This window comes from Idiotropiscis lumnitzeri, chromosome 20 (genome assembly GCF_059441095.1).
Source record: "Idiotropiscis lumnitzeri isolate Australia: NSW breed Sydney's pygmy pipehorse chromosome 20, RoL_Ilum_1.0, whole genome shotgun sequence".
In the NCBI taxonomy this organism is placed as follows: domain Eukaryota; kingdom Metazoa; phylum Chordata; class Actinopteri; order Syngnathiformes; family Syngnathidae; genus Idiotropiscis; species Idiotropiscis lumnitzeri.
In genome coordinates, this window is record NC_142410.1 from 12,338,275 (window position 1) to 12,363,443 (window position 25,169).

At 48.7% G+C, this 25,169-nt stretch overlaps 1 protein-coding gene across 3 annotated transcripts; it reads left to right on the forward strand.

The window, feature by feature from the left end:
* Nucleotides 1-354: 354 nt before the first annotated feature.
* Nucleotides 355-24,894, forward strand: kat6b (K(lysine) acetyltransferase 6B). 3 transcript variants are annotated; one of them, XM_088284240.1, is made up of 17 exons: nucleotides 355-516; nucleotides 2,711-3,563; nucleotides 9,693-9,801; nucleotides 10,576-10,691; nucleotides 11,138-11,219; nucleotides 11,578-11,707; nucleotides 11,784-12,700; nucleotides 14,194-14,315; nucleotides 14,924-15,036; nucleotides 15,131-15,272; nucleotides 15,383-15,544; nucleotides 16,086-16,179; nucleotides 17,728-17,959; nucleotides 18,586-18,745; nucleotides 19,048-19,320; nucleotides 20,109-20,403; nucleotides 20,670-24,894. In XM_088284240.1, the coding sequence occupies exons 2-17, from the start codon at nucleotides 2,943-2,945 to the stop codon at nucleotides 23,267-23,269; spliced, it is 6,168 nt and encodes a 2,055-aa protein (XP_088140366.1). In that variant the 5' UTR covers nucleotides 355-516; nucleotides 2,711-2,942; the 3' UTR covers nucleotides 23,270-24,894. The 3 variants fall into 3 exon arrangements, with proteins under 3 accessions (XP_088140366.1, XP_088140365.1, XP_088140367.1); XM_088284239.1 differs by lacking the exon at nucleotides 355-516 and adding an exon at nucleotides 1,390-1,547; XM_088284241.1 differs by lacking the exon at nucleotides 355-516 and adding an exon at nucleotides 1,390-1,547 and having other exon boundaries at nucleotides 11,784-11,839.
* The last annotated feature ends 275 nt before the right edge of the window (nucleotides 24,895-25,169 follow it).

A 25,169-nucleotide genomic window follows, 5' to 3' on the forward strand; every position in this document is an offset into this window, starting at 1 on the left:
ATAACCGTTCTCTCTTTTTTGGGGGATTAATGACTATGAATAGTTGGCATACTATGCTGCTATGTTTTAATGGTTGGTCATGATGCTATTTAAGCTTTTTTTTTAGGTGGTGCTTGGTGCAAAAACTTTTAGGAACTACCGCTTTAGGGTGTGAAAATATTGGAAGGAAGTCAAAATGTTCATTTTACATCCAACTTGTGCTTTTGCGCTCAATGGATTGTGCAGGTGAGTACCTACAGTGTAATAACATGTGAACCACTCCACTAAAGAAAAAGGAAGGAGGGGGGAAGGAGGAGGAGGAGGAGGAGGGGGAGGAGGGAGGGAGGAATGGAGGAGGGGGAGGGTACCATTTTGTCACAGGCTGCTATGTAGATTAACCTTTCAATTAGTTGTTATCAGCTGCTCTCCACGCGGCGAGCTCGGCATCTCGGATTATGTCGTCGTCGTCTTCTTCGGCATCTTTTTGTCACCACGTCACCATCATGGAGACGAGAGCACTCTGGAAAACTTGAGGAGGTAAAAAAAAAAAGAGAGATGTTGTCCCCGTGTCTCTTTGCATGCAACTCTCCACTATTTTGGCTGCGGGAATGATTTGCGACTTTAATGGCGATAAAACACAGCTCGTGCGTGGCGCCGTTGCGCAACGTATGCAGCGCGGGACGTTCACTGTCATCGCCCGAAAGATGGCAAAACACAAGCGGCCATGTGTGTTTATTTTAAATCGCTTAACAAGGCGTTTATGGGAAATTGTCGGGGGAATATCAAAAGGGAGGTGGTAGATGGAGGTGCTGCTGCTGCTGCTGGTGTTGGTGGTCGCCTTCACATGTTTTTATTTTCCCCACTCCTCCCTGAGGAGTCGTTAAACGCGCCACATTGGATCGGTGTCCCACTTTTTTTTATCGGCGTTTACGCCATGATAGATCGCCGTAATGAATCATTGAAGAGCGTAAAAAATAAACGAGCCACTTTCAAGCGCGACCAACTGTTTCAAGGAGGAATGCGCCCATAAGGTGGAGCGGCGTTATGATGTTGTTTGAGGAAAATATTCGCGTCGTTTGCTTGTAACGCGGTGTCAAATCGCAGCGGCGTTCACGCTCGAGCCGACGAAACTAAATAGGCGTGTGAATAAAAACGTTTTCCCGGCTATCGACGGTAAGCGGCGCGGACACGGCAGCCGAGCCACCTTAAGAGGGCGGGTCGAACGACCGGGAAGTGACAGCTTGGCCAGCCAATGGCACCGGCGGACAAGTAAAGATTGACAGACGCTTTATCAAACCAGCGATCGGATGTGGTCCGTTCCCAGCCAATAATGAAGTTGTTAGAGGCGGGCGCATTAGTGTCAGCGAGCTTTAATGAGACTCCATTGGATTGTAATCAGCGTCATGTCGGATTCGCCGTAAACTACAACAGTGGAACAAAATGGCGACTGTTTAGGTGACGGCACTTTTCGACGCTGCTGGCGCTTTATAGACCCGAGTCTGTCCTGTGTGTTTTTTAATCTTATTTTTTATTTTTATTATCCACCTTGGACTGACTTGGAGCACAAGGTTTGTTACTGGCGGGGTTGTTGTGTTTTGTTGAGGGGTTTGTCCGTCAGCTGTCAAGGGATCGAGCATCGATTGTGCTGCTGGCGTTGAGCACTTTGTTGTGGCGGCCATTGAGCTGTCAAAAAATAAATAGAAAAAGAAAGACAAGACAAGAAAAAAGTGGCGTGCGGGGCAGCCTCAAGCGCCAAATGTCCACCTTGTCGTCGTCGTTTGTGTGCCGTCGGACGTCCGTGTCAACGTGAGGCACTTTTGTGGCCGGCGGAGTTTATCGCGTTCGTGGTTGGGTCACAAAAGCAAAAGTTGAGGCAGGCAAGATTTTCTTTTTGTCCCCCAAACGCCAAAGTTTCTCTCTTCTCAAGTTTTTCCACATTTAGAATCGAGTGTCATACTGGATTTAAAGCTCCCCTCTCACGTTCGTGTCTCGGTCACAACAAGAATTTTACTAGTCACAGTATTTGTTTATCACTTGTCAAAACTTTTTGCACAATACGGAATATTATTATAAGCCATTGGAACATTAGTACTGCTCTTAAATACAGGGAAATAAATCTGCTTTGGTAGTTATTCTATGCTAATGTTTTGGATTTAAAAGTTAAATATAACTGAACTGTAATTGGCAGTGATTCTTTTGCGCCCCACTAGAGGGATTCTACTTACTACCCCTTCTGATAATTACCGGTTCATTTATTCAAATGCCAAACTCTAAAAGCTTGTAGATTAGACTTGTTCATTTAAAAGTTTCATACCACAAAACTATTTGTATTTTTTTTATATATGTCAGGCAGATTTTAAATCCAGTGAGAAGGAAATCCACAATTAGATGTCAGTGTCATTTTGTAAGTCACAAAGCCACAAACCTCAATCACGTGTAAACATTACTTAACATTTCTGCTTTAAGTATTGGTTTTGTCTGACTCTGTCATATCCATGACCACATTGAGAGAGGTTTCTGGTTCAGCGACCTGCCATTGCACGAAAGCTTACAAAGTTAGCCCCATGTCTGATTCGGAATTAGTGTCATACTGGATTTGCATCTGTTTTTTAGGAACAGCAATAATGTTCCTTGCTATAATCATTATTTATATCTCATTATTCTTTTGTCTTTGTCTAGTTTACAGGCTATTCCTAAATGCTAATAATCACCAAATTCCCCTTTCTGCCAGATTTAGGGACAACATCGTCAGTTTCCAGTTGTGGTATTTATCGGTGGCAGCTTTTCCCCTCGAACGGCGGTCATCTTAACAGCCCGGATTTGACGAGCCATTTTGGACGGCTCTTTGGAACGTACCTTTTTTTTTTTTTGACCTCGCCAAAGGATGTGGATGTACCCGTTGGCGCTTGGCAGCAGGCGGGATTCCGCATGGATGGCATTTTTGTGAGTCTCCCGGTCCAACCATGGTGAAACTCGCCAACCCTCTGTACACGGAGTGGATTCTGGAGGCCATACAGAAAATCAAGAGGCAGAAGCAGCGGCCCTCGGAGGAGAGGATTTCCCATGCGGTGGGCACGTCGCACGGACTGGACCGAAAGACGGTCCTGGAGCAGCTGGATTTAAGCGTTCACGATGGCTCTATTCTCAAGGTTACCAACAAGGGGAGCACTTCTTACAAGGACCCGGGAAGCACCGGGAGAGCCGGTTTCCTCCCGCCTCCCGCCTCCCCCGTGTCATCTAAGGAATCTATATGGAGTTGCGGCGATCTGCGCCACTTGGATTGGAATAAGATCCTGCGCAGGGCCATTGAGGGTCTGGACGACACACACGGCTCTTCGCTCAAGAACATTGAGAGGTACCTGAGGAACCAGGACGACCTGGCCGAGGCGGCCGACAACCCGGCCTTCCGCCAACGCTTGCGGCTGGCGGCCAAGCGCTCGGTCAACAGCGGCCGGCTGTTCAAAAACGGCCCGCGGTACCAGCTCGGAGGACGCGGCGGCGCCGACGGCAGGATGGCCCGGTATCCGATGGCCACCCCTTTGCTCTTGATGTCGGCGACGCTCCTCCCCCATGAGCGAGAGCAGGTATACTTGCGTGGCTTTTGTGTTCATGTACCAGGTGGGAATTGCAACGCCAACAAACTGTCTGAATGTTTGCCCCCTAATGGCGCAGGAATGGATACTCAGGAGGTCCTCGCTTTATGATACTGACATCGACGTTCTGAGTTTCCAACAGTGCACATGAATGAACTAGCTTGCGCTGTGATGAAAGAATAAGTCGTTACTCAGCACAAAAAGGCGTGCTTGGTTCGTGATTCAGTACGACAAAGTTTGTTTGAAGTGAGAGGTCGCAGTCACACACCTGCACACGTGCACACACACACACACACACATACAAGCACAGAGTTCAGGTCCTGTACCTCAACAAAAGTGTTTGTTGTGATCTTCTGTTATGCAACAGTGCAATGATGTCACGCAGCGGGGGGTGCAAGACGAGATTGTAAGTCGCCATCGTCATCGATAGTTGATGAGGGAATCCTGAAGTCGGACGTCCACGGCAGCATGAAGTCAACCGTTCACGTTGTGAGCTCGGTTGTGACGCAAAGATTCACCAAAAACATCGTCACACGTCGACATACCGCAGTGATTTCATGAGTGGCAAATGCACTTGTTTTGTTGAACTGCACTTTCGTGGTTCCAACTTTATTCAGAGCTTGTATGAGGATGGGCGTCGTCATGATGACTTCTAAATTTCGCTGAGTGTCACTAATATGCCTTTGTAATATTAAGGAGTGTTTCTCTTTTAAAGTTGATTAAAACAAGTGCAACAAGAGCCAAAAGCACTTTTGTTGAGCTTGCGTTTTGCTTCTCCCATAAGGAACGGCGAGGGATTAGTCATACTTTTTCTGGAATGTGGCAACATAAGTAGACCTTGGATTACCCCAGAATGCGTTTTGCTGCGTCGTCGTTAAAATTTAGGAAGATATAAACGGATGTGAAGGGTTTGTTTCGCTGTGTCCCTGATGATGATGATGATGATGATACTAATAATATGACGAGGGCATCAATAGGAGTAGGAAGTCGCGTTGCGCTTGTGTGGTTGGCACTTGGCTGTCGGCTTCCCACACGTTACATAAGCTCGGCCAAAGTGACCCACAAAGGATGTGGTCAGTCGGCTGTCTTGTGAGCAGCCGTGAATATATAAACATCATTTTTGTGCAGGCCTCAGAACTAATGGGCCTCAAAGAGCGAGCGCTAAGACATAATATTGTTTTGACAATTTAAAGCAACATGGCGGCTCGTTTGTGGAGAAGCGTGAGCTTGAGTGTATTTCCGCTGGCAGTGTTTCTGTGGCGTATAAATTGAATTCAACCCCAAAGGCCACAAAAGGATTGTCCTCAATTCCTGCAGGGTGCCTCGTTTTCCCTGCATTTAGCGCCTCGGGGGTGGTCGACAGCGGGCGGCAAGATGGTGTCGAGCATGGCTGGGCTCTGACAAGAAGATTGCCTTAAATGACACGTCGCTGTCGGTCGCTAACGAGTGAAAACAAACTCCAGACCAAACGAGGGAGAGGCACGATGCACGTCTGTTGCTGGCGTCTGCACACATCCTTTACATGTCGCTTTTTCAACTGTTGCGGACCGAGTAGAAAACATTTAAACCGGCGCAGGATGTGAACGCGAGAAACGGGCACACTATGAGCGTGTAGAATTGATTTTGGATTAAAAGTCAGAATTGTTGAGCAATATTTGCATTATAAGCCCTTCTGAGTGAGAACTAAAAATGAACTGTCCTGCTTGACAACTTCTTAATCAAGCTGGTTGTTTGCGTGACCATCGAAACGTGATATTTTAGCAGTGTGAACGAGTGTAGAGGGACACGGCCGCTTTCAATTGTGTTACTGAAGGAACTGGAAGACAACAAACGCATTGCAAGTTCGAAAAAAAAAATGGCCTCTTTGTGACGCCCACGTCACTCACCAGGCCAGGCCGCACCTTTTAAAGACACACTCTCGTTCAACATCACAAATACTACAGTTGAAAAGTTATACCTGCACCTCTCATTCATTGATGGGATCTTCGCTAGCATACTCGACACTGAAAAGATTTGATAGTTGCAGCACTAGTACAAATTTGGAATTTCTGGCCGCCATCGGCACCAAGTTAAACATTTTTTTTTCTTTTTCGAGATGCGCGGCAGTCTCTGTCAAAGTTTTGTGCGCCTATAGAGATGTCACCTTTTTTCTTGCCAGTTTCACTGTGAATAATCAGGAAGCGACACTTCCAATTCTGCAGCTACATCTCCGTGACTGCATCTGTGGTTGGGGCCCCCTGCCTCTTAAAAAAAAAAATATGTATTCAGTTTTTTTTTTCTTATAAAAAAGCGAGATGGGTCCGGCAGCTGTTTTCCATTTGTCCCCTTTTCTTTTTATTTGTCTGAGTCAAGGTTTACCTTGCGCTTGAGACGCCAGCAGCCTCACAATGGCCGTGTTATGTGTTGAGCAAAACAGGTACTTTGCTGGTGCAAAAGAGCAGCAGCGTTGGCTCTGAGTTTAGAAGTGTGTGAAGAGACCGCCGGGAACAAAGGCGAGAAATTTGATTTTTTTTTTTTTTTTCCTCCTACCCCCCCCCCCCTCCCTCTCCTGCTGTGTTATGCAACCACTTGAGCTCTCTTTCCACCAGCAGCGTTCTAATAGATCCCCACCCCCTCACTCAGGACAGCCTGCTCTCTTCGTGCGCCGTCATTTCCTGTCATGTACTTAATTTAGACTGCCCGAGAAAATCATCAACGCCGTATTCTGTTTTTGGTTTATGTGAAATGCCGTTACCAGGAATAACTCCTTGTTCCAGGATTAGATGTTATCATTTAGGACCATGACGATGATGTCAGAAATGTTCTTGCATCCAGACTTGTTGTCTCCTCTAGTCGTTGTCTTGAATCCAAAGCTCCTACTGCAACCTTTTGGTGCGCCATACGGACCGTTTTAAGGGAGTTTGTTGCTGCACTCAAAACCTGGCAAGAAAGTTGTCTACCAAGGGCGGCTCCTGCGGGCCGAACGCAGGAGCTGTGCAGACTGACCTTAAAGCCCAGATGGAAAAAGTCCAAATGATTCTTTGTGCTCTCGTCTTGCGGCTGATTATGTCATATGCAAAATATTTGATTTGTTTTTTGTAGCGGCAAGCGAGACGAAAAAAAACATAGCAGAGCATTTTGTACGTGGTAGCAGAAGGCGAAGCTTCAAAAGACGAGCATATGCAAATAAAGCCAGATTGAAGCCCGGTTCCTCGTTGGCCGTTGTCCGCTCCCAAAGTGCCACATGGCGAACAGGTGCGGTGCTATGTTGCCATCTTGTACGCTCGACATTCCCATGTAAAAATATTTTCTGCGTGAAGTCAAAACGTTTTTGTGTCTGCTCCATAAAAAAATACCTTCCAGTTCGCGTAAAATATTAAAGCTTATCCTTGTCGTTTTGTCTGATGCTCGGGCAAACTCTTCTCTGATTGGCTGACGAGATTCAGTTGAAGCTATCCTCCACTAATCTCGTCCAAGTCAAAATTCCAAAGACGTTTTCTGAATTGCTGCGTTAAAATTATCGTGATGTTTCAAAGGGCGTCACTTGCTTTAAAAACGTAAATGAATTGCGTATTTGTTTTGTACTGCTCGTTCCACAAAGATGGCCGCCACTTATCACGTGGCTATTAAACAAAAAAAACGTTTTCTTTTACTGAGCGCCGTTTGTAACCTCAAATTGTCGCTGGTGGGGATTACCGCATGCGTTTGGGGGGTCGCTTGGGGGCGGGGGGCAAAGTCTATCATTTATGAAGCAACTCGAGATTGGCGAAGAACAAAACGTTTGTCTGATTAAATCAAGCGATCTTGATCAAGAGTGCGCGCTTGTTTTGAAGTGGCCGTTTAATTAACTGTGTACTTTACTGATCATTCTTTTTGACTCGTGTTCCCGCTTTGTCTTTTGTCAGCCAACACGAGGTGATAAAATATCCATCTTCCTTTTATTTTCTTTTTCATTTGTTCACAAGACCAAAGATGAACATCATCGGCTTCAAAGGAATTATATTTAAAGGCGATAAATCGCCCCGAGCCCCGTGTGACGCTTTTTTTTTTTTTTTTAATACACGAAGAAGCAATAAGTTATGTAAGCGGAACATTTTGGGCCTTGTGTCCAGAAGATGTTGATGATGTCGTGTTTGAGGGGGAATTGCTTTCAAAAGAAGCCAAAACATCTTCATGTGCCGCCATTGCAGCTGCATAAATGTCAGATGATTTGTAGTTGAGTACATGGTGCACTTTCTTGGAATTGCTCTCACCAACACATTGCTTTGCGGCGCTTCTGTTCCGAGCTTTAAATTTGCAAGGCCCGCCATGTAAAATTAGGCCATTGTTGCCATTCCAATAACAGATGGATAGCTTTGTTTTCAGTTCGACGGGCCCAACTCAGATTTCCCACCAAGTCCATATGTGAGTCAATTCAGATGAGATTGTTCACACTTTGGGATGATGTTTTTGTTTGCTGGTGTACAAACTAATACTACACAGCCCTGTGACACTTCAAGAACCAAACAGAGCAAAGTGCTCCACAACTGTGGAACAAACTACTTGATAAGAGCCGCTTTGCGCTTTCAAGGTATACGTCGGACGCTTTTATAAAGCGCTTCAAACGTAACGGCCTATCTTGAGAAAAAAAAAACTGCTTGGTCCCATTTGTTTCGCCAGCGCCGCTGGCTTGGACCCAAATACATTTAAAAAAAAAAAAAAAAATCCGCGACGGTTTCTCTTCTATTGTGTACGAGATGACTGGAAATTGACATCAAGGTTTGAGTCGCTCCGTTTTCTTCGGTGTGGGAACCCGCTGTCAAATATTGACCAGGCAGGCTGGAATATAGAGTCATCATTGACATGGGAGTAAACACTCCCACCTGCCCCCCTCCCCCCCCCCACGCACTCAGCGTCTAATTGACACAGAAGCCCTCAACAAGGACAACATCCTCACTGTATGCCTGCTAACACGGACACCCCCCAGTGGACGCTGCGGCCTTTGAAAGAGTGCTCCTGTCATGTATCTCTTGACGGATGGAGAGGAAAACAACATTCATCTGTCGGTCAGGAGGTGGTCACAAGGATGCGCTGCACGGCAAGCGACAACTGTTTGTGCGAAACACCCCCCCCCCCCCCCCCCCCCTCAAGAGTGGCCGTTTGAAAGTCGATTGACAGAGCCGTGATGCGATAGCATCAGCGCACTCTTAAGTAAAGATCATATCTGCCAGTTGTTCACAAGCCGGGCCAGACGGCAGCACTTGCTTTTATGCTCCTCCAGGGGCTTTACCGGTATGATCACATTTTTCTTTTTTAAAGGTCGTCATCTTGTGGTTTTTAAACAGGGGAGTCCCTTTCACATGGTGTGCAAAAACGGCACGTTGGACTACGGCGGTAATTTGATCATACGCTCATTAATCCTCTTGGTCTCGGGTACTAACCCTTAAGAAGAATCGGATTAAGCCCTCTGACTGCTTTGACTAAGATGGCCGTGCGTAACGCGACGTGTTTGTTGTCTCCCACTGGGCGACCTGGCCTTTGTACTTGTTGCAATTGTCAACTTGCGTTGTGCTGAACAATAGAAACACTTTGATTTGACCTTTTCAGGTCTGGTGTGGAACGAATGATTGACATTTTTGGGAGTGATTAAACTTGATAGAGCAAGTCCGCTTCTTATAAAAACAGTGTTCAAATTGGTGTTGGTCTTGCATCATCTTGACCAACGTGTGCCTGTTGGATTCATTCGTTTTTAACATGTAATGTGAGTTTAGTGGTCAGGACATTTTAAATTATTTTTTAATTTTCTGTAGTTCTAAGCAGGTCAGTCGTGAGGTATACTGCTTGCGCTAAAAGGTTTTGCACGTACAGTTGTTTGGTTGGTTGATTTAGGAACTTTCTCAAGCAATCTTGCATCAATTAAAACAAAAACAAAAAACTTTAACACACTTGTGATAGATGTGGCGCCAAAGCACTCATTTTTAGGAAACAAAAGTGCATGAAAGAAAAAATGGATGTACAATACTGCCACCTGGTGTCCGTGTTTCAGTATTGTTTTAATTATTAAGGTTCAATTGTCTTGATATTGAAATGGATGATATCCTGACCCACCGCACGTTTGCCCCGCCGATCTTGAACATTTGGTCTGTTTGCGTTTCCTCTCAGCTGCGGGTCGACCCCATCCCAATATGCAGTTTCTGTCTCGGCACGAAAGAGTCCAACCGAGACAAGCATCCCGAGGAGCTCCTGTCTTGCGCCGACTGCGGGAGCAGCGGTAAGTTGACACCGTCAAGCGTCCGGAAAGGATTTTGGGCAAGCGTCTTGACGGCACACGACCAGGCGCATCTTTCACCTCGCTAGTGGAAGTCGCCTGTGGGCTCTTTTGAGCCACTTTGACGCATTTAGTCACCCTTGTTTGGAAATAAGAAGTAACACAGTACTTCTGTTTGGCAAAATTAAAAATGATGACCAACTAAATCCAAAAGGTTTATTTTTATACATAAAAAATGGTTATCGCAATTGAAGCCTTTTCCACCGTTTTCTCAATCAATTATTTGTCAAACAGCAAAACGGAGTGGGAGGGGTTGCGTTTACATTCTTCCGCGTGCCTGCCACTCGTCGTGGAAACGCTCACGTTGGAGCAATTATTTTAAATACCGCAAGGGATCGTTGCCGGCGTGACATTTTTACAGCGCAAATTTGACTAAGTGGCGTTGAGGTGCTTTTCATTAAGTGTACACAAACGGTGGCGGCGCTGTAAAGCAGCTCTTTTACAAGCATGACGGGGCGCTTTTGGACTGTCACGCATCGGCTTGTGTTAGAAATCAGCGCCGCTACACTTTCTGCCTCATTACGATCAAATTATCTGTAATTAGACACTGTTTGGATCGGACTGGTTTTCCACGCCGATTGTGGCGGTGAAGAAAAAAAAAAAAAGTACATGCATGCCACTGATGCGTGTCATTAGTTTTCAGTTTAATATTTAAACGGCAAGCGGCGGCAACATTGATTAAATGTGCTCGTGTGCCGTTTTCAATTGCTCCTCTAGGGCATCCCTCGTGTCTGAAGTTCTCCCCCGAGTTGACGTCCCACGTGAAGCGATTACGGTGGCAGTGCATCGAATGCAAAACCTGCAGTTCCTGCCGCATTCAGGGGAAAAATGCAGTAAGTACGCCTGCTTGCACCAAATGCCAGCCGTGACGCCAAGTCGGACACAATGTGTGCCGTGACGCCGAGTCACTTTCCATATTGCTGCCATTTCAAAAGAGACTTTTCCGTTTTGACGTACAGGAAATACGGCAAACTTTCTACCTCATAAAACTTTATTACAGGTTTACGTACGTAGATTAGAGATTTGGATTACATTTTTAAAAGTGCCAACACTGCACCTCTACTTGACTTTTTGACAAAATTAAAATAAAGTAAAATCCTGTTCAATGAAGAGGGAACAAAGTGTTTTTAGAGTGATCGTGTCACCTTGTGGTGATTTATTTATTTTTTTCTTTTTGCCATCTATGGCTAGTTTATCGCCGCAAATTTTGGTTGTTTTGCACCACTCTGAAGCCGTCGTTGACGACTACCCGCCTCACACGTGTCCACTGTGCCGACAGGACCAGATGCTCTTCTGCGATTCGTGTGACCGGGGCTTCCACATGGAGTGCTGCGAGCCGCCCATTTGCAGAATGCCTCAAGGTGAGGCGTCGGCTGGCGTATTCAATGATTCCAGGTTCCCCCTCGGTGGTGGTGTGGGGGGTCACAGTGCCAAAGGGCCAAGTAATGCACAAACTGTCGGTGTGCACTTTGCAAGACTATTCATACATAGCTGACTTGGAAGTCTATTTCGGTGGAAATGCGGAATGGAGCCATTGTTTCCCATATGGATTTCCGCCTTTGTGCTGAGTAATTGATTGTCATTGTGAGCTGAGCGGATGCAGGCCAGCTCAAGGAAATGTTTCAAAAAAAAAAAAGGACGTACTGTTTGTCCTCGGAATTGATGAACCCACCCCCAACATGGCTGTGCGTGTGTGTGTGTGTTTGGATGCCCCTCCAGGAACGTGGCTGTGCCAGGTCTGCAGACCCAAGGAGAACAGAAAGAAGCTGCTGCACAGAAAAGCCGATGAGATCAAACGGCGATATGCAAAGCCCATCGGAAGGCCCAGGAATAAGCTCACGCAACGAATGTATGTGCCCGAGTCACGCGGGGCAGCGTAGCCGTATCGCTGAAGCGCTTTCTCAAACTCATCCGTCTGCCCGTAGGTGTCTCAGCAATGGTGATGGTTCCATGGTGGCACTCGGAGGAAGGGGGTCTCCCGGTAGGGGTCTGAAGTTTAGCGCGTGTACCTCATCCCGTCATGCGGCATCCGCGAAGGAGGCCAGAGGCAGCTCGGCTGTTCCGGACGCCACCCAATTCACCATCCCAACAACCACCTCCTCCGCCGTCACCACCGTCACTCCCCTCCTCACGCCCTCCTTCGCCACGCCAGCTGCGCTCGGCGTTAACAAGAAAACCAAAGGGCTCATCGACGGGCTTTCCAAATTCTTCACCCCCTCCCCCGTGGGGCGTCGCTCGCGAGCCGTAGCCGCCGAGTCACCCGCCAACAAACGGTTAGACGTGGCCGCTCCCGTCGGCACCAGTCACAAGATAGCGCCCCCTTGTGCGCTCCCCGCCGCCGCCCCGACCTCGCCGGGATTTAGCCCACCCGCGCAGGTGTCCGCCGGCTCCACGTCGGCTAACTCGCCACAGAGCTCTTCCAGCCAGTCGAGCGTTCCCTCCCTGGGTAGCCTCTGCAGCAGCAGCCAGCTCAAGGGACTGTTTGACGGGCTCTCGCACATTTACGCCACTCAGGGACAGTCGCGGCAAAAGAGGCTAGCGTGCTACGCGCCGCCCAAGCGCACGCCGCAAAGGCGGGACACGCCACACGGGTCCAAAGCGCCGCCCCAGTGCCACAGACAGAACGAGTTTAGTAAAAAGCGGCTCAGCTCCACGTCGACCGGGCCGGGCCGACCCAGCGGACACGCCTTTAAGTTGGTCGGCCATTTCAAGCGCAACCCCTTCCTTAAAAAACGCAGGACGCTAGGCAGGCTGAGGTATAAAGTGAGCCCCCCGAAGGGAGCCCCCTCGCCAGGGAAGGGAGACTTGACAGACGGAAGATTTAAACCAGAGAGTAATCATGGTAAGCAAGGCTCCCCAGCGCCGGCCCACGTCGGCGCCGCCACACTTTACGCTTCTTCTTGACTTTCTTTTCAACGCTTGCCATTATGATTTGTCTTCCCGACGAACGCTGAGACGTCTCTCGGCGCTCCAACAGACTAATCTCCCGCCTAATTTGAATGATTTTTGACTTTCTTAACTTGGCTGCGGAGTTGACGTGGCTTCCATCCTCCATGATGCATGGCCCACTAACTCCCCCTCCCTCCATGCCACCCCTCGCTCTGTCCTTGACCAGCCGTCGGGGCCGCCGTCATCACCTCCGCGCTCTTCCTCATCCGCACGCTCGTCTTCATCCACAGAAGTCATTCAGCCACGTGGGCTGACTCAGAGATGACAGGATGCCATCGCTCAAGAATCGCAATCGTTAAACACTAATTCACCAACAAAGTACCTTAAAAACCGGCACTCTTAAATACAGTACATCTAATATTGTTCCGACGTCTAGAAAAATGCAGATTGATGGTGTAATTACCGCATGTCACAGATGCCGACATACGTCTGTCGTAAAATGAAAACTGCTTAGCCCGTTGTTGCTAACCAAAACAGCAGCACTGACAAAAGCACGTAACGTGAATGAGATTAGCTTTATTTCTCCTGTTACCAAGCAAGATTTAAAACAATTTTTTAAGCATTAACTTGCGTCAACCTCCGCAGAAACAGTTTTTGAAATTTTGAAATGTCCAACAATTTAGCGTCAAGCAGTGTAGCTCAAAGACACACCTGCCCCTCCCATTTTCTTAAGCAACGCCGTGATTTCCTCAGCTTTGCACCGACGCACTTTGAACTACAGAGGCCACAAAGGAGAGGCGATTCCTAAAGAAAAAATTACTTCAATTATTCCCCCAAAAATTGTTGATTAATTAAGTGCGTTAAGAATTTCCAAAATGCCTCAAATAGACGCCCCCCTCACCACCGTCCGTCTAAATAAACGTCAAAGATGTGTCTTACCAACTGTCCCGGTTGAGTGCCTTGTTCCGTTCTAATCCTTTTTATTTACTCAGAAACTGTCGGCAGCGGTGTCTCGCTAAAAGCCGCCTCCCCCCCGACGGCGTGTGAAGCGATACGGCGCGCTAATGACGACTCCTTCCCACTGGACGCGGCGCTTTGAATTGGGTGCTTAAGATGACGTCCTGCCTGCTCTCCAGCATCACTCATCAGCGTCCGTTCCGTGTCCATTCCCGCCCGCGCTGCCTTCAATGCCTCTGCTTCTTAATTCGCCGGGTCTCGGAGGATGACTAAGCACATGAAAGCCGTTATGCAATTAGAGTGATTTAGTTTCGCTTCATTCCATTAGGGATTTCTTCCCGCCGCCCCCCTCACACATAAACATGCAAAGATGATACATTAGCAACATTCCCTCCCGAGACGCCCGGGCTGCGCGGCGCTTTGGAACGCGCATTTGCATAGAATGCAGTGAGGAGACTATTCGTGATGGCTTGATTGTGCCGCTAACAGGCCACAACGGGGAGCTGCGGCTCAAGCAAGATGCCCGCTCCAACTTGGCGGCCATGTCTGGCGAGCACGTGACCCACGAGGACGTCGAGACCTTCATCAGCGTCCGAGAAGTCGCTGCGCAGGTGAATTGGAAAACTTTGGGATTTCTTTTTTTTTAATCCTGCTGTTGTCGGTCAACTTTTGGATCTTGGTTGGCAGTCATGCTGCGCGTTTCACTTTGGCTTGACATCATCTTTACTCATTTCCACCAAACAACTCCTGTTTGATTTTGTCAGGATCTCTCATGAAGGGAAAATCAACAACACATTCGGTTCGTTTAGTTTTGGTGCTTTTAAGTTGAGACGCCGCTGTATATTTACAAAAGTTATTGTTGACATTTAATATTGCCCTTGAGGCTTGACGACCTTCTCAAATGTATTTTTATACGTCGTTAAAACCGAATTCTCTCCCACGAGGTGCTAATGCTTTTCTCGAGGCTACGACTCCTGGGACACAACTGGAGACGACGTCTTAAATCTTTGGAGTGCTCATATTTGCTCTTCATTATCATACTTTCAGATGCGCACGCGGTGCACATTTTTCACCTTTTTAATAAAGACAAATCAGGCTCGAATGTGGATTTCGCTTTTATCCACTCTTCATTATCGTCGATTGTTGGCAGAAAACTGGAAGAAGGAATGAATGAAATAAATGTGAATCGTGACACGTTTCTTTTTTTCATTCCTCGCAGAGAACCGGATGTCAAATGAACACGGACGCCACGCGATGTCCAGCCTTTATTGAATTTGGCAAATACGAAGTCCAAACCTGGTACTCGTCACCGTACCCGCCCGAGTATTCAAGGTATTTCGCGCATCTCCAAAGTCGCTCCTTTATTTTCACGTTGCGGCTCGGAAACCAGTTCAAAAACTTGTTTTTGTTGTCGTCTTTTTGTCAGATTACAAAAGCTTTATTTGTGCGAGTTCTGTCTGAAGTACATGAGAAGCAAAAACATTCTCCAGAGGCACACAAAAAAGTGCGGCTGGTTCCACCCGCCGGCCAATGAGATCTACCGAAAGGACGGCCTCTCCGTCTTTGAGGTGAGCCTCGCCTTTTCCAGCAACGAAGCGCACGACGCCTGCGATTTGAGAGAGCGAGTGAGCAAAATTGACCGTGGAGTGTCCTCTTGCTCTTTTTCTGCCCCGCTTAGGTTGATGGAAATGTCAGCAAACTGTTCTGCCAAAACCTCTGCCTGTTAGCCAAGCTTTTCCTGGATCACAAGACTTTGTATTACGACGTGGAGCCGTTCCTCTTCTACATCCTCACGAAGAACGACCACAAAGGCTGTCATCTCGTGGGCTACTTCTCCAAGGTCAGCAATTAGACGCGGTGGGGAATCGCCGCTGCCATTTGCCATCCGACTCAACGATGTGGGGGGGCGATGAAAATCGTCCTTTTTGTTTGCAGCCGACAGCTGACGGACACCTCGTCATTTTATTGCTCCTTTCGCTTTTCCTCGGGTGCGGTGGTTTCTTGTAACTCAAATGGATCATTTTCATTTTCGGTTTGTTTATTTTTTTCTTGCAAATCGCTTTTGCCGAGAAGAAAGCAGAAGTAACGGTGTTTAAACAGAAGCAATTCTGGACAAAAGTGTTTGGCGTTCTCCCAATGTCCTTATTTCAGAAAGTGTCTCTAAAAGGTTGAGCAAATCCCAAGAAAAAAAAAAAAAGAATACTCTGGAGGTCGTTAATCCTTTCATGCTTGCTGAAATGAGGTCGTAGTCATGTGCGCTGACATCCAGCATAAAAAAATAAAAAGTTTGGCGGCGGCGTCACGGGCAAGGACAACGGCAGGTGCGGTAAATTGCACGGTGGCTCTCTGACACTCTTGATCCCTTTTCTTCTTCCCTGCAGGAAAAGCTTTGCCAGCAGAAGTACAACGTCTCCTGCATAATGATCATGCCTCAGTACCAACGGCAAGGATTTGGACGCTTCCTTATTGATTTCAGTAAGTTGCTCCACACAGCCGTTTTTTTTTTTTTTTTTTTTCAGCCGCTTATGTGGTGAACGCTTAAATGTGCCGCTGTCTGCTTTCAAGTCGAGAGCGCTACTGAGCAGGATTAAGAGAAGGAAACGTTATTTAAATGGCCACGTCGTTTTATGGAAAATGGACTTTTGAAGTTATGCATCCTACGTGCGTATGACTACGTTTCGGTTTTAGTTCCGTCAATGAGTCATTTTTGTGTCCCCTTCCCTTTGTGTTCTATTCAAGAATTGGTTCACGCAGGATAAGGCGGCCGGATAATGGCGCATTTGATTTCCTGTTCACTTCGGGGAGCCATTGAGACGCGCTGTGATATTGAGAGCGCGGCAGTAACAATGACGGCAGGATTAAGGGAGCTTGAACGCAGCTGAATTCTCAGCTCCGCCGAGGCTTTATTGGCTACGATGAACAGATTTTCCATTTGGTATGAAGGTACTGAGGGGAGGATTTGAGATCCAAAGGGTTATGGCGTCGTTTGTTTACAAAGGAGACATATTATGGAAACTTAACTTTTTATTGTTTGTATCCAAATCGACCTGACCTGTGACCTTTTTTCCGGAATCCAAGCCATGGCTTGTCTGCTTCTTTTTGTTTTGCTTTGACTTGCAAGCAGAAATGTGAGATGCAAGCGCCGTATTGTGGCAGTGAGCTGGTGTCACGTCACAACAAGCGGCAGCTGAGCAGACGCTTCAAAGCACTTTATTGCCTCTCCCAGTTGACGTTGACTCGGTCTGTGTTGTGCTGCCCCCTGGTGGCCATCTCACACACACACCACAAGGAGCAGCACAATATCCACTCAAGTGAAGCACAAAGTGTGTCGAAAACTGTTTTTATAAAGCACAATATTATATAGCTGTTGAAGAAAGCATTGCAAAAATGTTCTTTTTTTTTTGTGGCTGTCATTTGTTTTGAATGGGGAAAATGATTGGAGACACAAGTGCTATCTAAACAAACTTGTATCCCAAGTAATCCTTCATCCTTTTGACAAAAGCCTGTCACTTTTTACCGAATCTATTTTCAGCTGTGTGAAAAGTGCATCATTTGTCTCTTTTAAAAGGAAGTGCGATGAATCCTCCTGTGATGAGTATTTTCATCGTGACTCAAGCATAACGCGCTCAGTGTTTGTCCATCAGATTTGCTTGTTTGCTTGTCGGTGGTGGGCGCGCACTAAAAAGTGTGAATTAATTCCGTGCGCTTCGTAACGGATGACCCTTGATGCGGGAAGGAGGTGGCGGGCTGCTATGAAACTAATTACGCACACTTCCATATTTGTTGTTCTCGGCTGCCTCGTTATCGCCACTCAGGCAGTCTCTTTGAAAGCGAGCTGTGTTTTGTCACATCTTTATTTCTCTCCCGGCGTAGCTTTTGCAGGAGACGACTGATTTCTTCTTTTTGACTATTTGAAGGTGAAATCCCGAGCAGGGCGCCATGTCACTTCCGAGCGAAGACTGAAATGCATTCTGAAATAAACTGCCTCTTGACTAAAGCATTTATTTATTTATTTTTTTTTAGGTTACCTTCTCACCAGGCGAGAAGGACAAGTGGGCTCCCCTGAGAAGCCTCTGTCAGATCTGGGGCGCTTATCCTACCTGGCGTATTGGAAAAGTGTCATCCTGGAGTACCTTTATAGGCAGCCGGATAAACGCGTCAGTGTTAAAGGCATAAGCCGGGCCACGGGGATGTGTCCTCACGACATCGCCGCCACGCTGCAACACCTCGGCATGATTGACAGACAGGATGGACGGTCAGTTTGAACACTCGCTTTGTCTCGCTGCCTTCTGCGTGGGTGTGTGTCGTCTGACTTATCCAGGCCAGCGGATATTTTTCACGTTACATCCATTTAGTGCAGTGGAATATTGACAAAATGAAGTCAGGTTCGGCACTTTGAAGGACAGCAGCACCTGCTCCGGTGGAAATTCCCAAAGACGCCTCACGTTCGAGAATCTGTCATTGAATGTGTGTGGCTTTAAAACGTTTTATTTTATTTATTTATTCTTTACGTTGGTTGATTTGCATTCCGAATAGAGGCTGGCTGTTAACCAGCTAAACCGTTAGCCGCTTTGCGTGCTGCATTCCTCTCGGCGTTAGTTTTGTCTGTGCAGCGAGTGGAAGAAAGTACTTGTTGCATGTTTATTTTGTTAGTTTGTTCAGCAAATTTGCTCGATCTCGTGCTGGAAGGCGCTATTAAATTAGCAAACGATGTTTGTTTTACCGTCGCTGGTGTTATTTTCAGTCGTTACATTTTTTGTGCAGTGGCTTCACAAACATTTTCTGTATTGAGATTTTAAAAATAGTTCAAATTTGCACGAGGGTGAGACTGAAAAGTGAACTTTTGAATGACTGCCGCGACGGATTTCGTCTGCGATTCAGGGTGGTGCTGGTCCGACGAGAAGGACTCATCCACCGACACATGGGGAGGCTGCGGGCCGACCCGCGTCGTCACCAAGTGGACCCCGACGCCCTGTGCTGGACGCGCTCCGCGTCGCTCAACGCCGTGCAGCCCGAAGAGGAGCGGGCGGCGGAGACGGATGTAAGTTCCCCTCTCAAACGGCGTGCGTTTACGCTCGTCTGCCTCCGTGGATATTTGCACGATGAGCTGCCGAGTTCAAATTTAGGCCAGAAGCAGGCGGAGCGCACTCGCTGTCAACATTGCTCGAAATCACTTCAACGCATTTGACAGCGCTTTTTATGCACTCTTTGAATGATTGGCTAACATCAGATCTGAGATCTGGATGTCGCTCGCGTACGACGACCAAAGTTTGACTGTGCAACCTGCAAGCATTCTTCTGTCACTCATTTCCGTCCGTCTCTTGTTTGTGCGTCCGTTTGCAGGCGGAGCGTGTGAAGAAGCAGGCCAGCTGCTGGGTGAAAGAAGATCACGGGAGCCATGCGGCGACTCACGGCCGCAGAACGACGCTCACCAAGATGCACTGCAAGGTGCCCTACCGGACGTACGAGCGACGTCACGCTCCGTCGTGGCGCCGACGCGTCCAGCCGCAGCAAAACGTCAGCAACCACGACGAGGAAGCGGACGATGACGTAGACTCGGACGGCTCGCCGCCCGTCCTCACAAAGGCGCACGCTATGCTGGCGGCCAAGCGAAAGGTGATTTGGTTTGTTGATGTTGTTGTGAGCACTCGCGCTGCTTCCAAATTAGATCCGCTCCCAAGTGGGAGTTTCACGGCGATCATCTGCCGTGGGATCGAGTACGCTTTCCCGCTTTGTTAGCGAGCGTGAGATGCACTCAGACGAGATGAAAGTTGGGATAAATATTCATGAGTTCAGCCGTGGCATTGGCGGAGTCCCTCTCTGGTCGCCTGCAGCTGTGGATAATAGATGGCGTTCACTGCTGGTGTCAGACGATCATGGTTGACTTCCAAGTTGCTCCCATGGCAAAACCATTTTCTCTGGCACTCACCCTCACGAGATGAGACCATATGAGAATGTTACATCACCATTATGAAAACCAAAAGTATCATGAGGGAAAGTAAAGACATTTGAGAAAAATACTCTTTGCACTCACTGGGACGCTTGTGTACTGCCATCATTAAAACAAACCCAAAAAAATAATGCTCAACTCTTATTATGCTTTATTTGTCCAGAAGATGTCATTCAAAGTGCTGTCCATTTCACATTTCTGCATGACACTGCCCCCTTGGGGTCGAAACGATATTACAACCAGCTGCCATTTAAAAAAAAAAAAGAAAACACAAACACGATAGAAACATTTTATATTTTGGGCTTGCTCCATTTATTGATTTGATATTGTTCTTGCGAGGCAGACAAGTGGGCCGCAGTTGTTGTCATAGCAACCACAGGACACGGTCAGTTGTCTGACTGTCGTTTGTTGTAGCGCTTGTCTTCATTTGTGGTGGTTGTTGTTTGTGTTTCAGAGGAGCAAGAGGGGCCGCAAGAGAAAGCGAATCAACAGCAGCGTCACGACGGAGACCATCTCCGAGACCACCGAGGTCCTGAACGAGCCCTTCGACAACTCTGACGACGAGGGTCCCATGCCGCGGTTGGAGCGCACCTGCAGCGTGAGCGCCATGGGAGAAGAAGAAGAAGAAGAGGGGGAGGAGGAAGATGAAGAGGAGAACAAGAGCCAGATCGCACCCGTGAAACGGCGGCGAGGTCGACCGAGACTCAAGGACAAGGTGCCGGGAGATGATCTTCGACATTGGAATGACGGTAAGAGCAGCAACCCCAGTGGCACATGTGCCTCACAATTGTGACGTTGGCGTTTGAATTTAAGGGAAGTTTAATTTTTCCATTGACTTGACGTGAGTAAATGAAGTCAAGAGTTTGATCATGTTTGTTGGTTTTTATTTACTTTTATTTTTGTGATGTTTCCTGCAATGAATTAAACTTAGAAGCGAAGGCACCAATGCATATGAAAGTCGTAGAAAGGGCGTGTGTTAGATTGCACGTCATCCCCGCATTATTTTTCTCCGCAGATGCTGACGTCCCCTCCAAGAGACTCGGCAGACCTCGTCCAGTGAAGCGAAAGAAAGGCTGGCCCAAAGGAGTCAAACGAGGCCCCCCGAAGTGGCGCCTCAAAAACGAGCGCAAAATGGGTTTCAAACTCAACCTTTACACGCCGCCCGAAACGCCAATGGAGGCGGAGCAGCACCGCACCCAAGCCGAGGAGATGCAGGGAGAAGCGGACCGCGAGCGCCACGGCGCCAGGTCGGCCGGACGCTCGGCCCGACCCAACTTCCGCTCTGAGACCCCGAGCCCTGCTGACTGTCGCTCACCCAAGTCGAGGTCGCCTGCCGCCTCCCCCGTCGCCGCGTCTTCTGGGAACGAAGATGGCGATGAGTCGCTGGAGCGTCGATTCGATGAGCGGCAAGAAAGCGAGCACGAGCTGGACCCCTCGACCAAAGATGTTGATCGAAGAACTGAAGTCGCCGCATCGCCTGATAATCGCAACAAGGAAGATGAGGAGCGGATGGCGACAACAGAGGATGCGAATGATGACGAGAGCGATGAAAAGACAACACAGCCTGTGCGCAGCCATCTCGAAACGTCGCAAGCGTCTCAAGAAACATGTGATGGTTTTTTAGCCGCCGAAGAAGACGGTGAGGTTGCGTCAAGTCAGCACGACGACAACGTCGCTGCCGCCGGTCCAGAAAGTATCCAAGACGCGCAGGCGGAAACAAAAGAAGTGTCGCCGCTCCCGCCCGCCGAAACGGCAGCCGTCGAGTCGGAGTCTGAAGAGGAGGCGGCGCCCAGTCCTCGGCAAAGTCACGCTGCGCCTCCGCCCACCAAGAGGCCGCCCCTCAGTCCCGCGCTCAAGGACGGCCCCCCGATCTGCACCAAGATTGACACGGAGACCGCGCGAGCCGTTCGGTCCCTGACGCGGGAGAGCGAGCGGGACGCGGCGTTCCAGGACTGCGTGGAGAGCCAGGACGCTCGCAGGAACGTGCTCACCTACGCCCCCGTCACCCCGCTGGATGACTGCCCCCCGTCGGACCACAGCAGCCCCCTTTCGTCGGCGCAGTCGCATCCCAGCCAGTCGGTGCGCTCCGTCAGCAGCCCCGCCGTGTCCATCCTGGAGGCGGGGGGCTACGCCCAGATCAGCCCCGACCACAGCGCCATCTCGGTGCCATCCATCCACAACATGGAGACCAGCCCCATGATGGACGTGCCGTCCGTGTCGGACCACTCGCAGCAGGTGGTGGACAGCGGCTTCAGCGACCTGGGCAGCATCGAGAGCACCACCGAGAACTACGAGAACCCCAGCAGCTACGACTCCGCCATGGGAGGCAGCGTCTGCGGGGCCGGCCCCCCGCCGGGCGGCTGCCCCTACGGCGGCATGCCTCCCGGCGGTCTGGCCCAGAGCAGTTGCGCCGTCGGCCAGCAAATGGCCGCCGTCAACCCGGGCGGCTGCGGCATGATTCCGCAGAACAGCCTGAGCTCGCCGCCACACTGCAACGTCAAGTCGCCGCAGGGCTGCGTGGTGACGGCCGAGCGGCCCCCGAGCGCCAGCCAGCGCGGCGCGCACGGTCAACAGCACGCCAGGCACGGCCCCCACAATCAGCACAACCACCACAATCACCACCTGCAGCACAATCAGCTCAGCCAGCACAATCAGCACGCCGCGCAGGACGCCGCCGCCGCCTCCGCCGTCCCGTGCTCCATCGCCGCCAACTTCACCGCCGGCGTGCCGCTCCCTGACATCCCCGAGTCGGGCAACCCCAACTTTGCCCTCTACGAGAGGATGAACCACCAGGGCGAGTACGCCGGCGGCGGCCACTACGCGACGTCGTCGGGCCTCAGCCTGGCCAAGTTGCAGCAGTTCACCAACACCTTCATCGAGCACCCGCGCTCGCTGCCCTTCAACCACTCGCCGTCGCACGCCATCACGTCCTACGCCAACACCCCCTCGCTGTCCTCGCAGCACTCCGGCCTGGTGCCCCTGTCGCAGACCCCGCACCGCGTCCCCAACCCTCAAGTGCAGGCGGCCATGACGCCTCCGCCGGCCATGATGCTCCAGCGCAACGTGGCCATGCCGCCGGTGCCGCGGATCCAGTCGCAGATGGCAGCCAAGAGTCACGTGTCGGCGCGCTCCAAGTCGGCGCCGCTCACGCACCCGCACCACCACCATCATCACCATCACCACCACCACCAGCAGCAACAGCAGCAGCAGCAGCAGCAGCACCAGCAGCAGATGTACTCGCGGCAGCCGCAAGGCGTGGCCATGCAGGCGCCGACGCGGACGCTGGCGGGCATGCCGCGCGTCAACATGAGCGTCAACATCATGCCGGCGCCGGCCTACAATTCCATGAACATGCCCTCGCTCAACGCCATGAACGGCTACGGCATGAGCCAGCCCATGATGAACAGCGGCTACCACGGCAACCACGCCGCCTACATGAACCAGTCGCCCCAGTACTCTATGCAGATGGGCATGATGGGAACGCAGCCATACGCCCAGCAGCCCATGCAGGCGCCGCCGCACGGCAACATGGTGTACGCCCCGGCCGGTCACCATGGCTACATGAACCCGGGCATGTCCAAGCAATCGCTCAAAGGGCCTTTCATCCGGCGGTAGCCCGCCACCGATGCGTCGTTTCGCTTTAGATGCACTGATTTGGCCTTGGTTCTCCTTCACCTTCGTGTGATCTGCGCGACTCTCAAAAAAGGTCGAGGCGTCGCCATTTGGATGAAATTTCAGGATGAACCTCAAAGACGACCTCTCGGCTTTTGAATGCACATGTCTGACCGTTTAAAGTTTCGGTACTTTTTGCACAAATTGCAAGTTCTCCAGTCGCCAAACTCGGAGACTCCTTTGCCGAAATTGTTGCTTTTGAGCCATTTTCATGGTGAATCTGAAAACTGACCAGGCTGGCAGGAGTCAAGAAAATTTCAAAGAGGTGCTAATGCTTTTGCTGGCTGTTCACATTTTCACATCATGACATGAAGACGACACTTAAGTCGAGATGTCGAAATGAATCTATTTTGAAATTATTGGACAATCATTTGGATTTTCAATCACTAAAGAACAATTACGTGATTTAATTACAAGAATATTTTGGTGTACTTGCAAAATGCAATTTTAATACTCGATAGACTAAGCATTCAATTTCTTTCAATCTCAAATCCTGATCCGTGTTTGTCTTGTCCAAAAACGATTCTGGCACCTGCTCGCATTTCAAGTTCACCGACCTTGCGTTAGTTCCAAACATAAAAAAATCTATATATATATATCATGAGGGTACGGCAAAGGTTTAAAAGTGACACTTTGAAGGAATGACCAAGTCAAAACGTCGTCGTCTTGTGCTCATCTTTTCGTTCCACTTTCGGTTCATCCTGAAATTTCACCCAACAAGCAGGTCAACCGCATTTTTGGGAGTTGCGTTTATATAAATATATAGATTTATTTTCTGTCCTTTTTTTTTTACGTTCTTCATAGACAAAAACCAGCAGCAGCACTTGGAAAGAATGCAAATATTTTCATTCATGTATTTAAAAAAACCTATTTTTGTTGGTCCAAGAGGGGAAGCCTTACGACATGGTGATGTTGAAGATGAAATGAAATTCTATTTAATTCGCGGCAGGTTCCGAGGCTCCGAGGTCGGCTTTCTGTCGCCCCGTAGCAGCCTCCCACGGAAGCCATTTTTTGTTTTCATGTGCCTGCTCACGAGTGGAACCTGTTCAGTGTGTTGACTGTCCAACAGTGCTCACGCGCAAACCATTTAGTTTGTACCATATTTGCGCCTTTGTATATTTAAATTATTGTACGTTATTTTTTTGTAAAGTGGCAAACCTTAGCATGCTTGGGTCTCTCCTTTAGTGACAGTGCATTGAGTAGTACTGTACAAGTGTCGTGCTTAACAAATAGCAAGCCATTTTCAAGCTACCGGGCCTTTTATTAGGTGACAAATGAAATTATATTTTGTTAATGCTCATAATGTAAAAAAGGAAGAAAAAAAAAAGACACGTAAAACTTTTAGTCCCGTTTTCTGTTGCGCTTTGAGAGGTTTTATTGCTCTATGTATGTATAATTCTGAAGTCTTTTTGTAACAGATCTCCTCCAGGCAGCTTTCTGTTTAATAAAGCAAGACGGATTTCTGTCCAAATATGCGAGCATATCTCCCTCTTTGTACACTCCAGAATATGATATATCTATATATATATATGTAACAATAAAGAAAATATCAATTTCATTGGTATTTAGCTGAATGCCTTTTAAAGCTTTCATTCGGGCCGCGTGTTGTCATCCACAACTTGTGTTGTTTATTCTGTTATGTATGTCAAATGTTTGGCCTTTGTGATTTCAGCTACAGTTTGGTCGTTGTCTGTTCTGGAGTGTCTGGTGAGGTTTTGCCGTTTTCTCCTCTCGAGTGGGATGGCTTCATTTGAATTGACAAAAAAAGGCCACTGGTGTCGTTCCAATGTTAGCCAATAGGGGGCGGTGCTTTTCATCCACTTGGCACATTTCTTGATTTAAT

What these genes read in the sequence shown, in the direction of transcription:
- kat6b (XM_088284240.1), top strand. Translation starts at nt 2,943, where the DNA reads ATGGTGAAACTCGCCAACCCTCTGTACACGGAGTGGATTCTGGAGGCC. An exon ending in CGCCGACTGCGGGAGCAGCG is followed by an intron (nt 9,802 to 10,575) that starts GTAAGTTGACAC and finishes TTGCTCCTCTAG; the next exon opens with GGCATCCCTCGTGTCTGAAG. An exon ending in GCATTCAGGGGAAAAATGCA is followed by an intron (nt 10,692 to 11,137) that starts GTAAGTACGCCT and finishes CTGTGCCGACAG; the next exon opens with GACCAGATGCTCTTCTGCGA.